At 38.4% G+C, this 24,228-nt stretch overlaps 2 protein-coding genes across 6 annotated transcripts in view; one reads left to right on the top strand and one right to left on the bottom strand.

Annotated features, from left to right (window-relative positions):
* The window catches only part of APAF1 (apoptotic peptidase activating factor 1), a 40,620-nt gene extending 24,186 nt beyond the window's left edge, over positions 1-16,434 (bottom strand). The window contains exons 1-14 of one of the 2 annotated variants that reach the window (XM_079991892.1): positions 16,292-16,434; positions 14,901-15,012; positions 14,489-14,669; positions 12,080-12,269; positions 11,369-11,566; positions 10,348-10,531; positions 8,759-8,871; positions 7,946-8,077; positions 6,905-7,143; positions 5,307-5,474; positions 3,589-3,714; positions 2,555-2,668; positions 1,670-1,854; positions 876-1,002 (exon numbers count right to left, since the gene is read on the bottom strand). In XM_079991892.1, coding sequence (XP_079848018.1) covers positions 876-1,002; positions 1,670-1,854; positions 2,555-2,668; positions 3,589-3,714; positions 5,307-5,474; positions 6,905-7,143; positions 7,946-8,077; positions 8,759-8,871; positions 10,348-10,531; positions 11,369-11,566; positions 12,080-12,269; positions 14,489-14,626 — 1,914 coding nt within the window. In that variant the 5' untranslated portion in view covers positions 14,627-14,669; positions 14,901-15,012; positions 16,292-16,434. Of the gene's footprint in view, positions 1-875; positions 1,003-1,669; positions 1,855-2,554; positions 2,669-3,588; positions 3,715-5,306; positions 5,475-6,904; positions 7,144-7,945; positions 8,078-8,758; positions 8,872-10,347; positions 10,532-11,368; positions 11,567-12,079; positions 12,270-14,488; positions 14,670-14,900; positions 15,013-15,568; positions 15,592-16,291 lie in introns of those variants that run through there. The other variant, XM_079991893.1, reaches the window with a different exon arrangement.
* Positions 16,435-16,576: 142 nt separating this feature from the next.
* IKBIP (IKBKB interacting protein) lies at positions 16,577-24,028 on the top strand. Of its 4 annotated transcripts, none has more exons than XM_079991940.1 (4): positions 16,577-16,716; positions 17,527-17,722; positions 18,158-18,275; positions 19,928-22,115. In XM_079991940.1, the coding sequence occupies exons 2-4, from the start codon at positions 17,553-17,555 to the stop codon at positions 20,744-20,746; spliced, it is 1,107 nt and encodes a 368-aa protein (XP_079848066.1). In that variant the 5' UTR covers positions 16,577-16,716; positions 17,527-17,552; the 3' UTR covers positions 20,747-22,115. The 4 variants fall into 4 exon arrangements, with proteins under 4 accessions (XP_079848066.1, XP_079848067.1, XP_079848064.1 ...); XM_079991941.1 differs by lacking the exon at positions 19,928-22,115 and adding an exon at positions 22,263-24,028 and having other exon boundaries at positions 16,661-16,790; XM_079991938.1 differs by having other exon boundaries at positions 16,661-16,790.
* Positions 24,029-24,228: the final 200 nt, after the last annotated feature.

Below are 24,228 nucleotides of genomic sequence, written 5' to 3' on the forward strand. Positions count from 1 at the left end.
AGTGGTTCGAATCCCCATGATGGGGTGAACTCCCATTGCTCGGTCCCTGCTCCTGCCAACCTAGCAGTTTGAAAGCACGTCAAAATGCAAGTAGATAAATAGGTACTGCTCCGGCGGGAAGGTAAGCGGCGTTTCCGTGTGCTGCCCTGGTTCACCAGAAGTGGCTTAGTCATGCTGGCCACATGACCCGGAAGCTGTATGCTGGCTCCCTCAGCCAATAAAGTGAGATGAGCGCCGCAACCCGAGTCGGCCATGACTGGACCTAATGGTCAGGGGTCCCTTTACCTTTAACTATTCAGATAGGAACCAACAGTTCTTTCTCATATTGCTGGAGGACTTAATCAACATGGAGTGAACGAAAGCTCCTCAAACTAGGGTGAAATGTGTGGCTACTGGAGGAAGCAAACAGCCAAAGCTTAAAAAGTGAAGCAGACTATGTCCTTCTCCCAGCCAGGTGGAAGGAGAGGGGAGAACATATGATTCCCAGCAAAGCCTGTGTGTAGTATACACTGGCTGTGCTTGCATGTCATGCTGAACCATAGTTTAGCACTGGGGAGGCTAACCTGCAGCTCTCCAGATGTCGTTGAATTACAATTCCTATCAGGCTATGCCAATATTGTCAATGACCAAGAATTATAGGAGTTGTAGTCCAGCAGCTTCTGGAAGGCCACAGGTTAAGGTACTGCTAATTTAGCATGGCACAAAATAGCAGCAATTAAACTAGAGCTTGCATGCTCAAGATAGAGTTCAGAAGCATTCACTTCTGTTTTAGCTTAACAATAGCTTGCTGTGTCATACAAACCAAAAATCATGGCTAATGTTAATTGTGATTCATTTTAAGAAACCAGCTAAAAATATACCCAAATGTATCTTACCTGCAGCATTTTATCAGCTCCACATGAAGCTATTCTTTGTCTATCCTGGGAAAAACAAGCATGGTAAACAGCATCTGTATGTGGACGCACAACCAAACGGTACATGTTCTTCATGGATTTTTTATTTCTATATTATAAAAAACACACAATATTTTAGTTTGTATATTTCTGGGGATAAATTTTAAACATATTTCAGGCAACAATATATATTACCAAATTTTGTTTTTGGAAGAATAGTCACTCACTGAAATATTTATTGTTCTTTTAACACACATATTGTTTCTTCATCAACAGGTTATTATTTCAAAACTGCCTTGCAAATTTCATCAATTTCCAACATAACTTTAATTTCCTTCCACATCATCATCATCTAGTTGCTCTTTAAGTTCACAACAGGACATTGTATTTGAATTATATTTGTTTGCATTTTAACTAAGAGCCCAGCTGACAATACAAAAAGATGCATGTTTCATCGCCACACACAGGAGTATTGTAAGCTGCCTTGTACTCAGTTAAATCCTTGGTGCATCTAGCTAAGTATACATTAACAGGCAGTGGCTCCCTAGGAGTTTCAAACAGAGGTCTTTCCCAGCCCTACCTGGAAATAACAGGGATTGGACTGAGACCTTTTGCACATCAAAAGGCAAACACTGCTGGTTTCTGCTCAACTTTTATAAATCATGCATGCACAAAAACTTCTGTACAGCACTGGAGTAAAAATTGTATAGACATTTATATTTTGGGGGGTTGATTTGGACAGAATATTATTAATAGGTAAAAATGCATCTGCTTACATCCATTCCACATAAAATGATCCTTTCTCAACTTCTTGCTGAGCTTTTAGTTTTGCTTGACGATAGACTTCTGAACTTTCTGGTTGACACAGACCCAGCTGTACAATGTCTGGAAATGGTTGCCGCCCAAGGAGGTGCCCATTTAAGGATAGAAATTCCTGGAAGTTTTCACGTGCAATGGCATCCTGTGAACAATATGTATCTTATCATAAAGAAAAGTGAACCTGGACAGTATATAAAAAGAGAGGCTGCTGGAAGTAGCAAGCATCATCCTGTAATAAGAAGGAAGCTAGACTAGATGAGGCCCCTCAAACATTTTCTGACTCTTACCTTTGCCTCTTTCCTCACTCCTAGTTCTGTTTTCCAACATTGCTGAAATTCTGATTGCAAGCTTCTCTCATATATATATATTGTAAAAATTTGCAAAGCACCATGTCAACTGCATAAAACAATAATCTAAATTATGATCAGCTTCTAGCAAGATGCCTTGAAGCATTTAAATACCTTATGTTCAGGAATGAAGCAAATGACACAAATTCTGTTAAACAAAACTAGATTAGTGGGAGTCTAGTGGAGCTAACTGATCAGAAGGGTAAACGGGACAAAAGTTTAAACTGGGATGTTAGACACTTGACAATGTAAGTGGTATGCATCAGATCCTCCAAACTCTTTCTGTTACCTCAGTTATTAATATAATCAGAATCTGTTTCTTTTCAGAAATACAGATATACTATCTCAAAAGTCTTTAAAATGTCACCTGTTCCACACAAGGCAGAATTATTAACTATGCCAAAACTTGGATGAATTATCACAACAAACTTATCTTTAAGTGAAAAAAGAAGTGCAAGTCATGCGAAGTATAGTTGCTAATTTCTCACAGTATACCTTTTCATCCAATATTTGACTGTATTCAGCATATTCATGAATTAAATGAGCAGGTCCTATTAATTCTGTTTTGGTTTTAATCCAGTCTAGTGAAAACATGAGAGCACAGAGTTCCTAGAATAAGAAAAATTCTGTAAGTAAACAGTCCTGTTTGTAAGCTACACTTAGTGCTATTTCAAACTGTTACTTAGCTTTGCATTTTCAGAAGAATAAACTTCCTTTCTATTATAATGTTCCAAAATTCATTTATAAAGTGATAACACTTTGGAAACATTAAAAACCATACACTGTTGCACATTCTTTCATTATTTAACAGATTAGCTAATGCTTTTTCAGATCAATCTCTTACACATCTAAAAATGAATATTTTTCTTAGCATGCTTTTTTCCAATTTTCACAAAACTAGATGAATTGTTACCATTCAATTCAACATGAAATTATGGTAAGATTTTCAAACACCTGTGTTGTGTTTCTGCTGCCATTGTATTTAAGGAGTGCATTCTTTAAAGAATGCCAACCAGACCACTAAGCAAAACCATGTCTAAGTGTAAAGAAGCAGCGGTAAGGGTACTGAAGAGGAGAAATGTGACTACTTTGCTCATCTCCCAGTCCTACTGCTGCTGTGTAACCCAGACTAAGCCACGGTTTGTCTAGTGGAGACATAACACAAAGCCAAAAACATTGCAAGGAGGAGCAAAGCAAATACAGTTTTCCTCTGAGCACCTGCAAACTTGCTTATTCATGCATAGCAATAGCTTGACTTACCTGAAACAATTTGCAGTTATATATCCTTTTTTCATTAAATTAAGCTTTTTTAGTGTTCAATGAGAAAAAAAGAATTGAGAATTTAAAAATACCTTATGCTGTTTTATGTATATTATTGTATTTTAGGTAATTTTTATCATTGTTTTATATCTATTTTAACCTTTGTTTTGGGAGTTGCTTTGAATTCAGTTTTTGAAAGAAGCAACTAAATAATAATAAACAACCACACTTCCTTTATATGCAGAAGATTGATATAAGTGCAGACTTACATTGTGCATATTGGCACTTGCCATATGGTAAGCCAGAAAATTATACCAGTACATGCAGTCTTCTTGTGATGGTATATACTGTTTATAACATTTCTTGTATTGATCAACTACTTTTTTATGTAGTGCCTAAAAAACAAAATGCAATTGTTAATCTTGGGCTGAACTTATCCTTTATGTAGTCATTTCATTGAATTAAAATAACTGAAGCTGTCCTACTGCTACAAGATACACAGGGTTGATAATTTCACTTGTCCCGCTCACCATTATGAGAGGGGAGCCAGGATCTGGTCAATGTACAAGAAGACACTGAAGTTGGAGCTATAAGCATGCTGATATGCTGCCTCTTTCCACCTTAAGCTCAGCTCTGAGAAGGAAAATGTTTGGGTTTCCCTCCTTGCCCAAATGGTACTCCAAGTGTGCACTGGACAGAGGAAGAGCAAACCACTGCAGCTCCAACCTTCCTACAGCGAGGAATTGGAGACAGGAGGATTTGAACCTGAGGGGTGCTCTGGGCTCAGAGTGTCCATTAGCTGTGTAGGTTGAGCAAGCTGATACACTTCCATCTTCCCCTTCAGTTTTGTAGCAACATATCCAATGTCAAAATCAAATTAAAGAATTAGAATTGTAGAGTTGGAAGGGACTCTGCTGGTCATCTAGTTCAACCCTCTGCAATACAGGAAATCTGCAATCCTAGACAGCCATAGAATTGGACAGAGAGCAAGAGGGCAAACAGCCAACCAAATTTTAGAAGGTTTTTTTTTTTTAACTACAGTTGATTACTCAGCAGAACTGACAAGCCACTCACCCATCCTTCCTGCACATGGCTGTCAAAGGGCCAACCTAGTTGATACGTTCAATGAATGCACTGGACATATGTGGTTTTTGTTATTTCAATAGCAGCTGCCAGAGAGGGGGCTGATACACCATGATGGCACAACAAAGCATACCCACCCTGCTGCTGAATTACAGCCAAAGGCTTCAATCCAATACGATAGCATATGCCAAGATTCTAGGTAACCTAGTTTCTCAAATGACTACAATGTGAGAAGCAGCTTGTGTAGTGAGGGATGAATAAGCAGAAAGACCTGTCCCAACATTGAAATCACCAAAGGATCCACAAAGTTTTCCCCCAAGCATATAAAGCCACTAGACTGAGCTTTTAAAATCCATCTTCCCCCACCCATTTTAGTATCATTTCCCAATATTTCTGAAATATTAAGTGCTTTCACAAAACAAGCTAAAATTATGCTCCAAAGATGACATAGTACTTTCCCCTATAAGGAAGCCCATTTTTAATAACCCTAAAAAGCAAATAAAATACTTTTTTCATTTCAAACACTTGAGGGAATTCAGAAGAATTTAATTTCTAGATACTTCTGTTTGATTATTAGCAAATATAAATAGATTCCCCAAGATACTCCCTTCTCTTGGACTTTGCTCTGCTAAGGAATGGGAAGCATGCAAATTATTGTGTCATACAATAAACCTGCCAATGTCATACATATAGTGCCACTATTAATCTAACTAAGCATTTTACGTTGTGCTGTATCAAAAGAGCTTTAAAAGTTGAATTAGTATTCAATTAAGAAATTAGTACTGATGGATATCTAACTGTACAACTAGCAATTTAAATAAGAAGATTTTGAACACTGCATAAGTACATTTTTAAGCTATGTCTAATTCTTATATAAATCACCATTAGAAATTCAGAAGCATACTTGAAGCTGAGAGCGATTCTTCTCTGTTAGAAAGTCAAGCTGGAGATCATGCAAGTAATACTGGAATGATTTTCCATTCCGATCACAGAACAGGAGAGATTTGTTAACAAATTCTTGCAGTATGTCTTCAGCTTCCTCTGTCTCCATATCCCAAAGAATACAGAATACCTGAAGTGCATTTTGAAACAAATAATTGGTCAAGTAGCAAATACTTTTGATGATAATCTAATTCAGAATTTAAAATATGCAAATGAATCAAATTTCTATGCAACCAAAGAAAACCAATGAAATCCTATGTATCAATAGGAAGAGCCATTTTTAGCAAGGGGAGCACATTCCATCATAAGCAAACCTCTGGAGGCTGTATGTCAGTGGTAGATGGGACCAGAGGCAGAAATTGGTAGAGCAACTGGTAAGAGTCTTACCTTTGTACACTAGACTACATTCCAAGCATGAAAAATAAGGTTTCTTTCTCTCTCCCCCCACCCCCACCTCAATCCCCCATCAGGCAAACAAAAGGCATCATCACAGTTCAAAGGTCAATTCCAAGTCAGGTAGAAACACCAGTGCGAGGCTCAGAAAGCGTCCTTCAGATGGCACTCAATGCAGCACTCATGCAAAATGTTTTCATAAAGGATAATTCCCCAAAATGTTTTCATAAAGGATAATTCCTCACGCCTCCTCCCTAGTGAAGGCCCCTAATTAAGTTTCTTCTGAGGGTCATGGATCTTGCTGATATCAGTAGAAGCCTTAAGCACATACTACTACTACTACTACTACTACAACTACTACTACTACTACTAATTTTATTACTTATACCCTGCCCATCTGACTGGGTTGCCTGGGCTCCAGCATATATAAAAACATAGTAGAACATTAAGCCTTAAAAAGCTTCCTTACACAGGGCTGCCTTCAGATGTTCCCTAAATGTTATATAATTACTCATCTCCTTAAATCTGATGGAAGAGTGTTCCACAGGGTGGGCGCCACTACCGAGAAGGCCCTCTGCCTTAACTCTCTCAATTAGATTTAAAATTAGTATGAATTGTTCCCACTACATAGAAACAAAATTGTACAAATATAGATATAATTTTTATGAGAATCTGTGAACTATTTTTCCAACTGCTTTTTCCATGTTTTTCAGCTATTAAGTACTAATATTTAATTCTAATATTTGGTATTATTAAGAAAATATATGTACTACTTTTGACATCTTTATCCTAATGTTTAACTAGTGCTCCACTCTATATCAATGCAGAAGCAATTTTAAGAACTGTTCCTACAGTTGATGCCCCTAGCAGCTGCATAATGCCCACTACCCTGAGAGCAAACAGGCAAGCACTTCTGAAGCAATCCGACCTCTGAGCCTTCTTTGGCTAGTGAGGAAGGGAACAAGACTAAACATTACATATTAAGCTACAGCTATCATCGCACTGAGAGAAAAGGGGAGAAATTATGCTCAAGGATGGGTCAGTTCTAATGTCACTTGCATTACAACATCAATTTTCTGCAAAATATCATGGTCACTATTTGTTTTCATGATTTAAAAGTCACAATCTCCATAACCACCACCAGTGTTTCTTTAAAATGGGTTTTACCTTTGAAGGCACTTTAACATCCTTTTGAAGGACAGAAAGATCTCTGTAATAGTCTTTGAAATCTTTTGGCAACATTTCAACACTTATGGACATGGCTTCATCAAGTGCTTCATAATCATAAGATGATGACTTCCTTATTCTTTTAAATTGCTTATTTTGAAGTTGTTTAAGGTAGTATTCCCAGCGATTGGGGAAATCTCTTAATAACGCTCCTATCAAAGATACCACAAGAGGAGAACCTGAAAAACAGGAATGGATGAAATTACTAAATGAAAATTAAACATTTGATAAAAGAATAGCAAATTGCAAAGAGAATACTGTGAAGGAAATGTAATTTTTACACTGAGTTGCTCATTGGTCTAGCTTAGACATCAAAGTTAACCGTAGCTAATTGTTTGCTATGCACATACAGTGGTGCCTCTGGTTGCAAACGGGATCCATTCCGGAGCCCTGTTTGCAACCTGAACAGAATGCAACCTGCGTCTGCGGGTCGCGATTCGCTGCTTCTGCGCATGTGCATGACATCATTTTGAGCGTCTGTGCATGCACGAGCAGCGAAACCCGGAAGTAACGTGTTCCGTTACTTCCGGGTCGCCGGGGGATGCAACCTCAAAAAAATTTAACCTGAAGCAAATGTAACAAGAGGTATGACTGTACTGATCTCACCCACTTTGCTTCTCTGCACTAGCACATGGGAGAAGAAACCATGATACCTCGGCTTAGCATTATGTCCAAACTGTGGGTTTTGCTTTGTTTTCTCTGAAGCAATGCATGATCTGTCAGTCAAGAGCAAACCTTAGATACAGATTGTAGATTGTTCAAAGTGGAAAAAACCACAATGCTCAGTTTGAAAACAGCAAGGGATTGTGGTTTCTTTCTCCTACATTTTTGCAAAGGAGGAACAAATGCTGCATTTACAGTAAATCATTAAATATGGTTTATCATGACATGTGAATGAGGTCATAGTCTAGTAAACAGCAGATATAAGATGAAAGTTAAAAATGGTTTGTTTCAAAATGCAGAGAAAAGGAGTGTTCTTACCTTTACATTCTTTTACAATACAATCAGCTTTTTCTGGTAGTTCTGTTATTTCTATATTAACAAACCGAGATAATATTTCAAGTGATTTTTCATGTGTTAGTCCACTTTCCACAGGAACTTCATATTTCTTGCCTGTGTTTAGAGTTAAGATTCAAATAAAAAAGGAAATATTTAATTTAATGCATGCTATGTATGAACTTACACTGTAATTAGGATTTAAGTTACAGCATGGGAATTTTAACGGGGCTTGCTTAAATGCGCTGTATTTATTTATTTTAATTATTTAATTATTGTTGTTCATGGTATATATGCATGGTATATTCCATAGAATTGCAGAGTTGCAAGGGACCACAAGGATCATCTAGTCCAACCCTGTGCAATGCAAGAATCTTTTGCCCAATGTGAGATTAAGAGTCGCATGCTGTACTATCTAAGGTATTATTATTTAATTTCCTCTATTGTTGTCTATCTCTTCCCTAATACAGTTGTCTGAATCAACTATTTACAGTTTTCTCAAATTTTGTATGCTCTTCAGTGTTTCTCACTGATACTTGGTCATTCTGTGAAATTCACTAAGAAGCATATTACTGAAAGCTCAAATCCTGTCTTTCTACATCTCTGTCTTCCTGGCTACATAACAGAGATTATGAGCTATTTTTCAAGGACAGTGCAGTTTTTCTCCTCTGTACAATGCCTACATTACTGTTGCACTTAATAAGTGTTAACGGTAGTCATGGCAACACAATAAAAAAAGCCACACTGTACATGAGTAACCTTAAATACTTAAAAGAAGGAAGAAGACACAATCCTTACCAGCTACAGAATCTGTTACACTCCTATCTCTACTGGTGATAAGAACCTGGCAATGACTGTCAAAGGATTTTAATACCCAGGAATCCCAAATGTCATCAAGCACCAAGAGAGATCTATTAGGAAAAAACACGTCAAGCTTGGAGGCACTGTACACCTGCTTTGAAGATTCCTCAATATGTTAAGAACCAATAGACTTTTCATTTCACTTCATTTTTCAAAAGTGCTCCCTTTTAAATATTTATTCTAAACAAAAAATTGAGTCTCATGTGCTTTATAACCACGACAACTAAAATTGCCCAGAAGAATGAATTATGGTCTGGGACAACTCTCAAGAGCTTGACTAGACTAAACCATAGCAGTTCTATACTTAATGAACAGCATTTTCCATGTATTTTACATTTATTAAACATTTACTGAGTTAAAGGACATGCTAATATTGTATTCAGTGTTACCCTCATTTGAACATATTTGTTAAAAGATAGTTGTTTTCCAAAAACAGCTAGGTATGTTACAAGAAATACAATAGAAACAAGCTAAATACTGCTAAATTCTGAATCTGGATGAGTTGAGATCAGCCAGAGATAGCTGGTGACTGTGGAGAAGCCATAGTCTAGAACTAGTAATACTGAATCAATTCAGTAAGTCTTTTGGACATATGTTCAACATATTGCTCATTACAACTAGAATCAAATGGGAGTAAGGAGTTCTATTAACGACAGCTAACAAATCTGGCTCATGCTTTAGGTCAGAGTGGTTTAACACGAAGCCTGCAGGGTAGCCTTTTTTTGGCAGCCCTTGCCAAGTACTAAAGGAGTGTTGCTAGTGCTAACGACCATTCCATTCAATTTTCAATTAAATATGTTAATTGTGTATATTAAATAATATTAACTATATTGTGAACACTTCAATTTATGACCTGGAAATTTAATTCAGTGTGTGTCCTGCAGGTTCTGTGTAGAAGTACTCTTGCAGCCCACTTGGTCTGAGAGGCTGGATCACACGCTCTAGATAAACCAAGCATGTAATCTAGAATTCTTTTCAAGCCAGTAAACGTGCAAAAAATTCACCAATGGTAAGGAACTTTAAATTCACATGCTAGAAGACAGAGCATTGCTAATTGTGACTTGGGCTGGATCTAGACACATCGAAGAAGCGTTTCAATTTAAACAGGGAAAACAGGTAGAGAAAAACAATTTTACAGTGGTACCTTGGGTTAAGTACTTAATTCGTTCCAGAGGTCCGTTCTTAACCTGAAACTGTTCTTAACCTGAAGCACCACTTTAGCTAATGGGGCCTCCTGCTGCCTCTGCGCCGCTGGAACACAATTTCTGTTCTCATCCTGAAGCAAAGTTCTTAACCTGAAGCACTATTTCTGGGTTAGCGGAGTGTGTAACCTGAAGCATATGTAACCCGAGGTACCACTGTATATCGCACATACAATGCATAAAAATATCCTTTTATTTACCAGTCTAGCCAAGTCCTTGGAAAAGTGTTGATTAAGCCAATGAGTACATACATGAAACAAAGACTACACAATTCTAGTAGCTGACTTGAAATGTTCAGATATTTCTTTACACTATTGACAGTACCTTGGGTATTTGCGCAAAAATAGCAAACGAAGGCGATCTTTAGCTTCCTCGATATTAAGTGGTGGCCTCTGAGAGTAAGTGAAGTCCTGGTCTAATCTTAGACAGAGATTTTGGAGTTTCATTAACAGACCTGCTTTGTCTTGTTTCCCAACAGAAACCCAATGTACTCCTCCTGGGAAACAATCTAGCAAAAAGATGCAAAGTTGAATTTATAATATAGATATAGTTACATGTATGTCTAAACATAAACAAATTTATTTTAAAAAGCAACAAAGCTAACTGAAAAAAATTCTAAATGTTTATATTTAAGAACTTGTGCCTAAGTTGGCTTGTTTTCCTCTCCCCTGCCATGCAATTTACTTTTGTGACATATTTTCTAGATTGTAAGCCTGAGGTCAAAGACTGTCTTGTTTGCTACTGATATTATGTAAACTGCTCTGGAAATCTTTTGGCTGCCAAACAGTGTAAAATGCCTAAAATAATAAATAAAATCAAGCTGTATTAAGAGAAACAAATGAGAACAGGATGTTTACATTCAGCACAAATAGGTATAGGACACATATATTGCATCATTCACAGAGGGCATATAGGGCTCAGTTCTCAAAGCCCAAAATGCTGTTATTCACACCAGATCTGCTCTTTTGCTGCTATAGCTGTTGAATATAATACCCTTCACTTTTACAGTGATAGCAGTATTACATGAAAGGTTAGTGTACCAATTGTGTTATAAAAATAATGTAATTAGTTAATATGGTTGCAACAACATAGCCATCTTCATGAGATCCAAAATACATTTTCAGCTTACTGCAAGTCATAGCTTATTTCATAACTACAGTATTTGCTTCTGTGAGTCAAACTGCGCTACTCCTCATGTGATTTTCTAGTATTCACAAATTAAAAATTAAAAAAATACATGGTTCAGGCAAGCTATTTTCACCACTGTGTCTGGAGGTAAACTATCCCGTGCAATAACCTCTAGGCAGCAGAACATTTCTTATTGATACAAAGCAGCTAGAAATACCTTTCAAAAGACTGTGGTCACGTAATGCTTCTGCCGCCAAAACAGTCTTTCCACAGCCTGCCATGCCATAAACAATAACCCATCCTGGATCGTTTTTTAATTTATACAATTTCTGTTGAATTCTATTTGCTAGTTCTGGACGAGTGACGAACACTACTGGTCGCTGTGGAACACCGCCTTCACAGAGAATTGTCTTAACTTAAATTCAAAAAGAGAAGATAAAAAAAAAATTGAAAGAATGTAGACAATATAACTTGCAGAGTTTTAAAGTATTAAATAGAAATACTATATCACCACTCCTAATACACAGAATAGCATCATCACTCATGATAATTATTCTATTTAGATGCCAACTAAAAGAAATTTGGCTTCAAATCACCTAGGTTGTAGGTGTAGCAGCCAGCCCTTTAAAAGAAGCACAAATTGCATTCCTCAGCTGTTTGGTATGGAGACAATCCTGGAAGGGAAAATCAATTTAACCTTAGCCCCAATATGTAATAGTAATAGTATGAAAATTAAACTCCTACACACAAGCCACAAAAACTAATGCAACCCTATTGTTGACTTACTTTAGTGGATTTGTATATTGTAGATTAAATCACTTGGAAGTGAAGGGACCATAGAAATTAAATATATCCTGAAATACTTTTTTCAGTAAAAAGCAGAGTACAGAATATTTTCACGCAATGAAGAATAGTTTGCCATACTAACCATATGAAGTTACTCCATCCATAGAATTCTTTCCATTATAAGGGGAAAGAATAGGGATGCCATCCTGGAGAAGGGCAGCAAGATCTTTGTATCCCTCATGAAGCAGTGCATTATAGAAGGATACGTAAGCATAATTATCTTTGGCAAGAATTATTTTTACTAACGTAGCTGCTCGTTCTCTCTGTGTAGTCTAATAAGGGAACAAAAAGACAATACATATTTGATACAATCTATCCAACCTTCAGCACTTTTAAGCCCCATTTCAGGCGCAAGGACAAGTATACAGAGGTTCCGCGATTGGAACACAATGCCCTGCCAGGAAATTGTTCATTGGGCGAGCTGATGGTTTCCATTATTTCCTTTGGGAACATTTCTAATCCATGCTTTCTGTGTGAAACTGCTGCAGCCAATCAGCAAAAGCCAAACAAAGGAAAATCTGATTTGTCCAGTTTCTCCTGCTCCCCGATATGTCCAATCTTTATTCCTCCACAGTTTCTGCCCGAAATGACTGCTGCAAACTAGTAAAACCCAAACAAGTAAGGAAGTGGGCAAACTCTGGCTGTTTGGATATCTGAATCAACCATTTGTGTAGAAAGGTTTGGGTGTAATTCTGTGTGTTTGGATAACTGAGATTTCAAATCACAAGTGCTCTGATAGTGGGACCTTGCATTTAAATCTTTTCCACTGAAATCAATTAAGTTTGGATTTAGGTGGATTATGTCCCATACAACAATTGCTAGGTTACTTAGCAAACAATCCAGGCAGCTGTGCACTTTTGCAGTCCAATATGATGCATGTCTATTCCAAAATAAGTCTCAATGGCAGTTTTTGAATGTCATCCTTAAACCATACTTAAGCTGCAGGAAATGAATAACCCTGGTTTCCTTCTGCACTTTCTGAGCTTCCTCCTGGATGGCCAAGAGTCGTTTAGCAACTGTTGCTTTTAGTTAAGCAGGATTTGTCATGTTATCTGATAATAACACAGTAGTTAAGATTAAAACAGTTTAGCTTAAAACAAGCCAATTTCAAGTCATGGTTTATAAAATTTGCTCATTTTAAACTACCTGTGGCCCTCCAGATGTTGTTGTAGTCTATCAGTCCCAACCTCCATGGTCACGGAAGATGGAAATTTGAGTTCAACATCTGGAGTTCTCAGATTCCCAACCCAGATTTAAATTAACTGTACTTAATGTTAACCACGCTTCTAAGTTCAGATGACAAAGAAAGCTGTAGTTAACTAAAAACAGAAGTGAAAGCTTCTTTTGGCCACCTGGCAGCAGAGCACAAGTGCCTAGAAGAATAGGTTTATTGACATTGTGCTAAACCATGATTTAGGATGACGTCCAAATGCAAGCACTATGACTTACTTCCAGGTAAGCATGTGGCGGGTGGCGCTGTGGGTTAAACCACAGAGCCTAGGGCTTGCCGATCAGAAGGTCGGCAGTTCAAATCCCCGCGACGGGGTGAGCTCCCATTGCTCAGTCCCTGCTCCTGCCAACCTAGCAGGTCGAAAGCACGTCAAAATGCAAGTAGATCAATAGGTACTGCTCCAGAAGGAAGGTAAACGGCGTTTCCATGTGCTGCTCTGGTTCGCCAGAAGCGGCTTAGTCATGCTGGCCACATGACCTGGAAGCTGTACTACGCTGGCTCCCTCGGCCAATAAAGCGAGATGAGCACCGCAACCCCAGAGTCAGTCACGACTGGACCTAATGGTCAGGGTTCCCTTTACCTTTAAGCATGTGTACATTTGCAGCCTTAATACCATGTACATACCACAGGACACATCAATAAAGTATTAATTCAACAAAAACATACATTCATATGAAAAACCATGTCTAAGATACTCAGGGAGACAATTGCTCAAACCTATGAAAGAATGACACCCCTCTCCTCAATTTTGGAAACCATTTTTATAGGATACAGTCTGAGTGCAACCAGATCTTCTAGAAGATGAAGACAGTAACATTTTATTTGATGTAAATTGAGCATGTCTATTTTGCTATGTTTCCTATTAACATTATTAAATTACTGTTTTTAGTCACAGAGTAAGTTATTTTCACTTAGTGGCCACTGAAATAAAGGGAAGAGTCCCATTGATTTCAAAGCCATCTGTCTCCAGATGAAGCTAGTTGCAATTAGTTCCCATGGATAGGTAGTCACATGTTAATTTAATGACTAACTATCCATGGGATCTAATTGCAACTAGCTTCATCTGGAACCAATCCAGGTTTTCATTTAGCTAAAATATTTCTGCTTTTTCTGTTAAAGGTATCAACTTTACAACTTCAATGTTCAACTTTGTATTGCACTAATGTCCATGAGAACCAGAAGAACACTGCATTTATAAGAGAGTCTGTAGGTGCTTAAATATTACAGCAGCATAAAATACAAAAACTGCAAATAGTTTACCTGGGCTTTTACTTTCTCCTCTTCCAGCAATGTTAATGCTTCATCCGCAATCATATGATCCATTATGTAAGAAGTCTTGATATCTCTTTCCAATGCCTCGCAATTCTGAAGCAAATAACTTCGAGCCATCATATCCATTTTTATTCCAACTTGTTTCTTCCTTGCTGAATGGTAACATGAGCTAGCCAAAACAATATAAACTTAGTAGATTTTTTAAAAATACCCTTAAAGTGTGTAAAAATCACCATTACATTATTTCAAGAAAAACTAAAACTGCCAATCAAGTATCAATCAATCTCCTTTACAGTACTGGCATAAAAAGTACATTGTATACATGGATCAGAACACAACTGTTAATCAAGTAAAGATTGCTATGGATTCTATGGATTCTTATTAGACATGCAACACTTACCAGTATTTCAATCTGCAACTGATTCTGGAGGCATCAGTTTGTAGGTAGTTTTTAAATTATTCATGAACCAGGGGTTCACTGAAGTTTATAATACACCATTCCAAACAGTATTCTGAGTATAAAAAAATAAAGAAATCCTTAGAAAACTTTATCAGAAGATAATTCAATAATGCAAAGGAATGATGATCTGAGGTAGGCAAGCAAATATGTGAATAAAAATCTTATTTAACGATCTTGGGAAATATAGATACCAATACTAATGAAGCACAATATTAATTAATTGAATCTACAGTAATTCACAGAAAAGTGCAGTCAAATATGCAGATATTAAAAGTTTTTATACACTTGAAAAAACTGTAGATGACCTATATAGAGTAAAAAAAACTCTATTAAACCCACTGGAAGCTTGAGATTATAAAATTAATGTTGACGAAACACTCTACAGGTTTAATAACAACTTGATCAAAGTGCTCTCCAAGCGACGGACAAATGAAATTTACATAAAACACAGCTAAATCCACATGACAATTAAAAAACACACACATCATTAGAACACAGATAAAGTTAACAGAAGACTTTCCAGTAGATGTTGCTGCTAGACTAATGCAGAACATAAATTACAAACTTCTGTAGTACAGTGCAACACACACTAGGAGACTATTGTTTACCTCTTTATAATTTATTGGTCCATACAATTACTAAGAAGCTGCTGGCAACAGCAACGTAGGTTCCAAGTATAGAAGAAGTTATTTAAAGCACACGCTGCCAGTTATCTTGTCTACACATCTGAATACACACACAAGCAAAAAACAAACTTGCAAAATAATGTTAAGTCTCGAGACTTCGCCAACTGAAGCCATTCTGCTCCAGATAAGCAAGGACAAACTACCACCTAGACAAAAGGCAAAGAGAGGGATGACATATGATCTTGGATATTTGCCCACATAAGCCATCAGAATTATGCAGAACAAAAGACTTGAGGAAGTGCATCCGAAAAACGGAATAATCTATTGTTACTGGGATTTGCGTTGTCAGGTGCATCAAGTGGCGTCTTCAGGCAACAGATTACATTCAGAATTTAGTGACTGCCCCGGGGATATATGTCCATATAAATCTATCAGCTATGTGATAATACCCAAACCCTGCCCCTCATTTGCCTTAATCAAGAAATACAGGAGCGGACTTTTGAGAAGTCAATAGGCAGGCGGCCCACTCCCCCGCCCCGGATAATTTAGCAATGCGAAGCTATGTATGACCCCCCCCCAAACCGTCTCTCACCCCCTTCTTCCCCACCCCCCTCTCTCGCGCCTGTTCATGTCTGTCTTATTTTCTCCTCACAAGGCTACGCCCCCTCTGCCCCCCCCCCACCTCACGGCTGCCGGAAGGGTTACCTGAGGAACACAAGCAACACCGTGCGCGTTTTGTGGGGAGCGGGGCAGAGGCGCAGCTTCCCTGACAGGGTCTGCTTCTTCTCACCCGGGGTGGGGCACCCAGGAAATAGCGGCCACTTCCTCCTCCCCGGGGCAAGGCGAATGGCTGAGCGGAGGCGGGGCGAGTCCGCACCGCACCTTCCGAGGGGAGGCGCCTAGTTCGACGGAGCCCCCGCCTCTCAAGAAGCCCCCCCAAGAGGCGCTGGGCGAAACAAAGCCGCGGAGGCTCGTGGACCCGAGTCGGCCGCGGGTGCGCGCGCTGCCGTGTGCTCGGCACCCGCCAGCCAACCAGAAAGGAAGAAAGGAAGCGCGCGCGCCTTTCGCCATCCTCGCTCGTGAATTCCGTTCGACCGCCCCTCTCGCGCCCGCGAAGTTAGGCGGCTGGGGTAAGTATTGGCGAGCATGCGCTTTGACGTGGCGCCGAGTAGTGGATGTCTGCGCGTGAAGACCCGGGGCTGAGGTAAAAGTTGGGAGAACTTCCGCCCCCTGCTTGGTAACGGGGGTGGGTGGGGTGCTAAACTAGGGAGCAAGGAGGAAAGGGAACGGATTGAATGAGGGATTATGGGCATGAAGGGTGCAACCCCAAACATCCTTGCTAGGGAGCAAGGATGTTTGGGGTTGCACCCCAAACTGCCTCGGTCCAGTATACTTGAAGGAGTGTCTCCACCTCCATCATTCTGGCCGGACACTGAGGTCCAGCACCGAGGGCCTTCTGGTTCCCTCGCTAAGAGAAGCCAAGTTACAGGGAACTAGGCAGAGGGCCTTCTCAGTAGTGGCACCCACCCTGTGGAACGCCCTCCCACCAGACGTCAAAGAGAAAAACAACTACCAAACTTTTAGAAGACATCTAAAGGCAGCCCTGTTTAGGGAAGCTTTTAATGTTTAATAGGTTATTGTATTTTAGTGTTATGTTGGAAGCCGCCCAGAGTGGCTGGGGAAACCCAGCCAGATGGGTGGGGTATAAATAAATTATTATTATTATTATTATTATTATTATTATTATTAATATTTCTGCACTTGCGTTCCTTAGCGGGCAGGCTTAAGATGCCTCTGCAAGGCTAACACTCCACTGACTTGCTTCCCAATGAAACATGCATAGGATCCGGGGGGGGGGGAGGGATGCTCAGTCCATTTTTGAAAAGATTTGTAATTAGCGGGTTGTCGTCCCCCACCCCACCCCTGGTTGATCTATGCAGGCATTCCCGTATAAGACGTTGGAAATATGGCTGAAGTTAAGCAAAGAAGGAAAGCTAACCTTTCAGGCAAATCAACTGAAGATCAAGGGAAGACAGCACCGATGTTGAGGGCTACTGGTGATGAAAAGTCCGGCTGGCGGGACCCACGAACGGCCTCGAGTTTACTGTCTCTCATAGCTTGCCTAGGGCTGACATGGTAAGCAAAATGACTGGAAAGTTTCTTTACACTGATGTCTTCTGCAAGCTTCATCTTAAGCTGGTTGGCAGGTTCAGCTTTGTGGCTCAAGTCATCTGTCTATACTGTTAAGTATAAACATCATGCCCTAACAGAATCCTTCACATTTGCTCTTTAATTATGGCATATATTTGTAACTGAATTATAAAACCAAGGCTAAGCTGAAATCGTACATGCAATTATTTGAGAATAAATCCCATTCAACTCAACTTGCTGCTAACTAAACATGTATAGGATTGGGCTACCCAAGAAATTGCTGAGAGTCACTTCATCCCAATATTTATGCAGCCATATTTTTGGAATGCAAGTTGTGCTGAAGTAGGTGATTCAGTAACGTGGAAAAAGTCTATTGCTTTTGTAAGTTGTTTGCTGATTCTGTTTTTCTACTTTTCCCAGGTTTCTTTTTCAGCAGTCAGCTCAGCTGGCTGAAGTGGAAGAGAAATGCTATTTATTAAAGCAGGAAGCTGCCAAGTTTCAAGATACAGAAAATAAGATTAACTTAATATCTGAAAAGGTAATTCAAAAGCGTGTCATTTTAATGGTCTGGGTGTTTCTCAACTGCTCTAAAGTCAGAGATATTTTTTATTAACTAGTATTAACTGTACCTTGCTAGATAAACTACACTCAGGTGCAAAATCAAGTTTAGTAATTACATTTGCCATCCATATATTAAGTCAGTTTCTTTTCTCAAAACCAGATGCTTAAAGTTGCAATCTTATACAAACTTCCTGGAAGTAACACTGAACTTTTTTCTGAGTAGATTACACTTTAAATTGATTTGAGCTGCTAAACATACTTGCTGAGAAATAAGTCCGTCATATTGCAGCCACTATTTTACCTTTTGAAACATTTATAGAGCATAATACTGAATACAGTAAATGCTAATTAAGAATGTATTCAGAAATTATTATCAGTAACCCTACCAGAAGCATTTATGCTGTCTGAAATTGTATTCATTTAGATGGCTTTTAAGTTTTACTTTGTATAGTGTAATTATAAAAAATATTCTAATATTTATTGTGTAAGTCTTGTGATCATGAGACTGTAGCTTAAATGGATGGTCTTTTTTCTTTTCATGTTTTACTTTCTGATGTTACTTTAAAAAAAACACCATTTTGCTGCAGATTGTTCTTCTGAATGACACAGCTATAGAAGTGTCAGGATTAAAGTCTGTTTTTTTGCACTACCCTGCTTCCTTAGTGTCTGCTCATGGCACTTACACACATAAGTGCTTATAGGATTGCCGCCTTGGCTTCAGCTTTAGAAAAATGTCATTGATCTAGGATGACATTTCATTTCTTGTATATTTCATACTAATGTTGCAATTCTAATCACGCCATAAATGGAAGTATGTCCTTTTCAACACTGGATTTTTCTACCAAGCAGAGGATCAGGCTGCACAAAGACAGCCAAAAGGTTGGAAACTGAGTGACCAGTGTCACTAGAAGATACAACAGGAATGTCCTTTACTCTCCCCCCCTCCCTGTACCCTCCAATCTGTTCTGAAGGGTCCTCCAACTTCCCAGAGCAAATCGGGGGGGGGGGGGGGAGTGTGGTCTGCAGAGGGGAGACCCATTTGCACAAGTGGGCTATGGGTTGGATGTCAGCCATAGACTTGAGGCTATGTATGCATGTGGATTTACAAAAGCAACTAAAAGTCTTGCTATCCAGTGCCAAATAAGAATTGTGTCATGTGCCAGAACAAAGTTTGTTTTAAAACTGCAAAATAATCCAATTTTTGAAATACTTCAGAACAGTCAATATCTGAGCTGAGCATACTGTTTTGTAGGAAATTACTGCCTCTAGGCTACCTTGTAATGCAATTCATTCCTCCCTATGGCAACATATTAAAGTACATTTGGCTAACTCAAAACACGTTTCTGGAATTTTAATTCTAAAGTGAAATTTGTTTAGTTTTTTTTTCTAAATAAAGCTATGCAGAGTTTTGAAAGTATGCATAGAACAGATTAATATGAATCAACAAACTGTTAGTTGCCAAACGCATGTGGACTCAGTCTCTCTCATATATACAGACACACCCACGCACACATGAACGACTTATTTGGAATATGTATCTTAAAACTTATGTTTATCGAAACCTTTGTTTTATATTTTTAAAAATCTGTATTAAGTGAAGATGGACATTGTTTTGTGTTACAAATGCAGTTTGAATCATCTTCGGGTATCCTGCAGGAAGCCTCTTTCTTTCTCTCCATGGTGACCAAGTTTGAACAAGAAGTATCTAACCTCCGTAACATAATAAGTGACATTCAGAACAGTGAGCAGGCACTCTCTAAAAGGATGCAGACCACTGATGCAAAATTTCAAAATATAATCAAGTCCTGGGAAAAGAGCCAGACTGAACTGGATACAAATACTAGCAGTTTAAAATCGGAAGCCAGGCTTTTACACATTGAAGTGACCTCTCAAATCAATGCAGCAGATCAAAAACTAAAATCCCTTTCTGAAAGACTGAAAGATCTTGAAGACAGTACTGTAAGAAACCTCAAAATGTTAAGTAGGCAAGAGGAAGATGAACTGGCTAAAGTTGAGCAGCAGCTGCAGTCTGATACCAAGGCAGTTGGAAAATTAGAAGAACAGCAGAAAAGTATATTAGCCAGAAATAATGATCTGAGACAAAAGCTTGCAGGCTATGAACCCAAACTGAAAGAGTGCAAAACTCATTTACCAGCAATAGAGAATGCCATTCGCTCTGTTGTTAGAATATCAAGGGATCTGATGGCTGTAGAGAAGAAAATGGAAGACATGACTACAAAAGTGTTCAGCGTGGAAGATGAAATGATGAAAGCTGTATCTGATATAATGGACATACAAAAAACTCTTGAAGGCATGCAGTATGATAACAGCCTACTAAGACTGCAGAATGAAGTGCTTGTGTTAAAGGAGAAAGTCCATGACTTTGCAGAATCTACAACAGCAACAGAAAAAAATACAGAAAACTACCAGAGTGTGAATGATGAGTGAACAAGTCATAATGAACAGTACAGTATTGCTGAAGCAATTGCAACTTCAGTTAGCTGACTGGCAGTTCGAAAGCACATCAAAGTGCATGTAGATAAATAAGTACCGCTCCGGCGGGAAGGTAAACGGCATTTCTGTGCTCTGCTTTGGTTCGCCAGAAGCGGCTTAGTCATGCTGGCCACATGACCCGGAAGCTGTACGCCGGCTCCCTCGGCCAATAAAGCGAGATGAGCGCCGCAACCCCAGAGTCGGCCACGACTAGACCTAATGGTCAGGGGTCCCTTTACCTTATTCACTGAAATAAGCAAAATTTTCCCTTTACATGAGACTTTGAAAAGGTGAAAATACGTTTGCATTCCTGTGTGGGGTTTTTTATTGGAATATGTATTTGCATGCTTGTTGTACTTTACCCCTCAAATACTACATTGTATTAGGAAGACATATAATATCTGTTAATGTGTTAAACTGTATTATTCAAGTTAATGTACTTAGACTAATTTCAGCTTAAAAGGTTGTTTTAAATGCCTTTGCAGGATTAACTGTTACAAAGTTTGAACACCATGCTTTCAGAGAAAGCAGGTATGGACAGATATAAGATCACAAAGCTAAGAGGTATAATGATAAATAAGCATAGCTGCCAACATTTCCCTTATTCCGACTAGGATTCCTTGCAAGAAAAGGGAAAAGTTGACAGCTATGTAAATAAGGGCTTTATGAAATATTTAATTGATATGGAAAGAAATGTAATAAAGCCACAGGCATATTAATTGTCATATGAAAGGTATTCCCACTTCACCACTTGCATATGCTGCACAGAATCAGGCAAGTCAGAAAAATAATAGTTATTTAGAATGAGATGGTACAATTGGGTGTGATTGGCAGGAAGGAAACAATTTTCCTTTGAACATGACTTTGAAAAACCAACCATTATTCTCACAAACACATTTGTTTTGCTTTAACAGTAACTAAAATGCAGCAACACCATTTTTTCTGGATAGTAGAACCTATTAAAGTACTATATGCTAGTTTTGTATGCATTCGCCTGTGTGCCATTTTTCTGGAATATTGCCACCCAGTGTGTTTTATTAGAAAGAACATCAGTTGTAATTATAACAAGCTATTATATTATCTTGTTTTGCTTTGTTGGAATACACAACTGTTAAGGAGCTAACTTGTAAAGTGAGGATGAAGACAGTGTCTGATTGCTCCTCAGTTTTCACATGTTTTTCTCTTTGTTTCCATACGCTGCTTGTTGATGAGAATCAAGATTTACAATTTTTCCCATTGCTAGAAAACTAAATACGCCCCTGCACTCCATTATGCCTGTTTTTGGGACCTAACACCATTGTTTAATAAATTAATCAGAAACGTATGTATGAGTTGCACACCCTTTCTCCCTTTAAAGTTTGAGGGAAACACTAAAGAACATATTGTACACTAATCTTTTAAATAAATTTCAAGACAGCTGGTATAAAATTAAAGTGCAATTTTCTTATGATTTTTTTTTTTTAATTCTTAGTGTGAGAAGACATTAAGCGTAATGGAGCAACTGGAAGATCTTCATATAATTGCTCAGATGAAGCACCTGCAGGAGGAAATGAACACCATGCAGATCTGGTCTAGTAAGTTAAGTCAAGAAGAAGAGGAGCGTCAGCAGAACTTAACATCTCTCTTTCGTGCAGTTACTAAGTATGAGGAGATTATAACTTCAGTAACTAATAACTTCTCTGTAAAGATTGCCGCTGTGAAGACTGATATTAGACGCATTTCAGGTCTTGAAGCAGATGTAACCTCACTGGTAGAGAATCTACATACTCTAGAAGACAAAGTTGATAAAGCTGAAAAGACTACAATAAAAAGTATAGGGACTCTCCTTACAAACAGCATTGACAGGACTACAATACTACGGAGTTCTGCATCTGAAAATGCCAGACAAATAGAACACATTAAGACAAAATCATCTGATCTGAATGCTGAACTTAACAAGCAATTAAATAAGCTTTTAGATTTGGAAAGTGATAGAGCCAAAGTTCTTACAACAGTAGCCTTTGCAAATGACTTAAAACCAAAAATACACAACTTAAAGATGGATTTGGCACACTTGGAACCAATGCTAAATGAACTAACATTAAGAATAGGAAGACTGCTTGGGGATCTAATGGAAAGACAGAAAGAAATATCTTTCCTGAATAAGAAACTCTTCAATTTGACTTCTGCTCAGAGTGATGTTAAGACTACGAGTGATGAGCTAAGTGAAGTTTCAGATTTGAAATAGTCCTATCACATCAAGCCTCACTTCTAGCACTGCTTGAGGTTGCTAGGTTACCCTTCAAGTTTTGGGGTTGAAGCAGTAGTGAATTATCTGCTTACAGCAAATTGAATTCCTAGAGTAAAGCGTGCATAAGATGGTGCTGTCATGTTCACTACAACTTACACCCAAGGAACTATTGAGGACCACAGTCTTATAAATAGGAGTGTCACATATACCAATTGAGTCAATGATAACTAGATCAAAAATTCTTTTATAAATCACAAAGTTGTGTTTGTAAAACATGTTTCAGTAAGTCTTGAATGGTATTGGATGTTAAAAAGATGATTGCAGAAGACCAAAAATAGAAGATTAAACCAAAAGAATAATGCAAACAGAATTCTGCTCAATGTCCCCACACACTGAAGTGCAGTAAGGAAGTATCTCCTTCCACATTAGGGGCAGGCTCTGCCGGATCAGCAGCCCTCCCATTTTTCAGGAAAGCTATTCTGGAGGCAAGTTAGAAGATTTGTCTGAATCTATAGATTGAGTTGAGAACTGTTATCAACTGGGGTAATACATGCACGCACTTATAAGGTACTAAAAAAGTTGTCTAATACCTTTTATAGGTGGATTGTAGGGCCATGTTTAGAGTAGTACTGCATACAGTTTCAGTCACTCCATCTCAAATGAGAGCTAATAGAGTTATATAAAAACACGACTAAATGAGTGCGTAGAAGAAAAATTACTAGGGACATTTGTACACCTGTGGGAAATGATTTTCCTTTTTTCTTGAAATAGGATTCTGGATCCCCTAATCAATTCAGTGGCAGAAAAATGACTTTACAAATACATCTTGATGGAGTTCAGTTGCATGCAGTATAAATGGTGGCAAACATCTTTTAAATGGGAGGGTATTTCCAAAATCCTGAACAGCCACTGCCAAGGTAGATGACCCAATGGTTCGATTTAGGAAGCCATGCAATTATTAGACACTGTAATCAAACTGAACTTTTCAAATAAATCACATTACTAAATACCAGTTGGCAATTATTAAAGGACAGCTGTTACATCTTGCTTGTGGGCTTTCTTGAAATATGCCTGGTGCTGCGGTAAACAGCACTAGGTGGATCTTTTGAGGTAACAGTGTTCTTGAGTATTTGTAGATAGCTGATAACATACAAATGCATATACAACTATTGATTTTAGTGCATCTACATGAGAGTATGACTCACCT

Source organism: Podarcis cretensis, assembly GCF_951804945.1.
Source record: "Podarcis cretensis genome assembly, chromosome: 10".
NCBI lineage: Eukaryota > Metazoa > Chordata > Lepidosauria > Squamata > Lacertidae > Podarcis > Podarcis cretensis.

Excerpts from the sequence above, each read along its gene's own strand:
- IKBIP (XM_079991940.1), top strand. The coding sequence starts at position 17,553 with ATGGCTGAAGTTAAGCAAAGAAGGAAAGCTAACCTTTCAGGCAAATCA. Across the intron at positions 17,723-18,157 it reads GCTTGCCTAGGGCTGACATG|GTTTCTTTTTCAGCAGTCAG; the intron begins GTAAGCAAAATG and ends TACTTTTCCCAG. Across the intron at positions 18,276-19,927 it reads TTAACTTAATATCTGAAAAG|TTTGAATCATCTTCGGGTAT; the intron begins GTAATTCAAAAG and ends TTACAAATGCAG.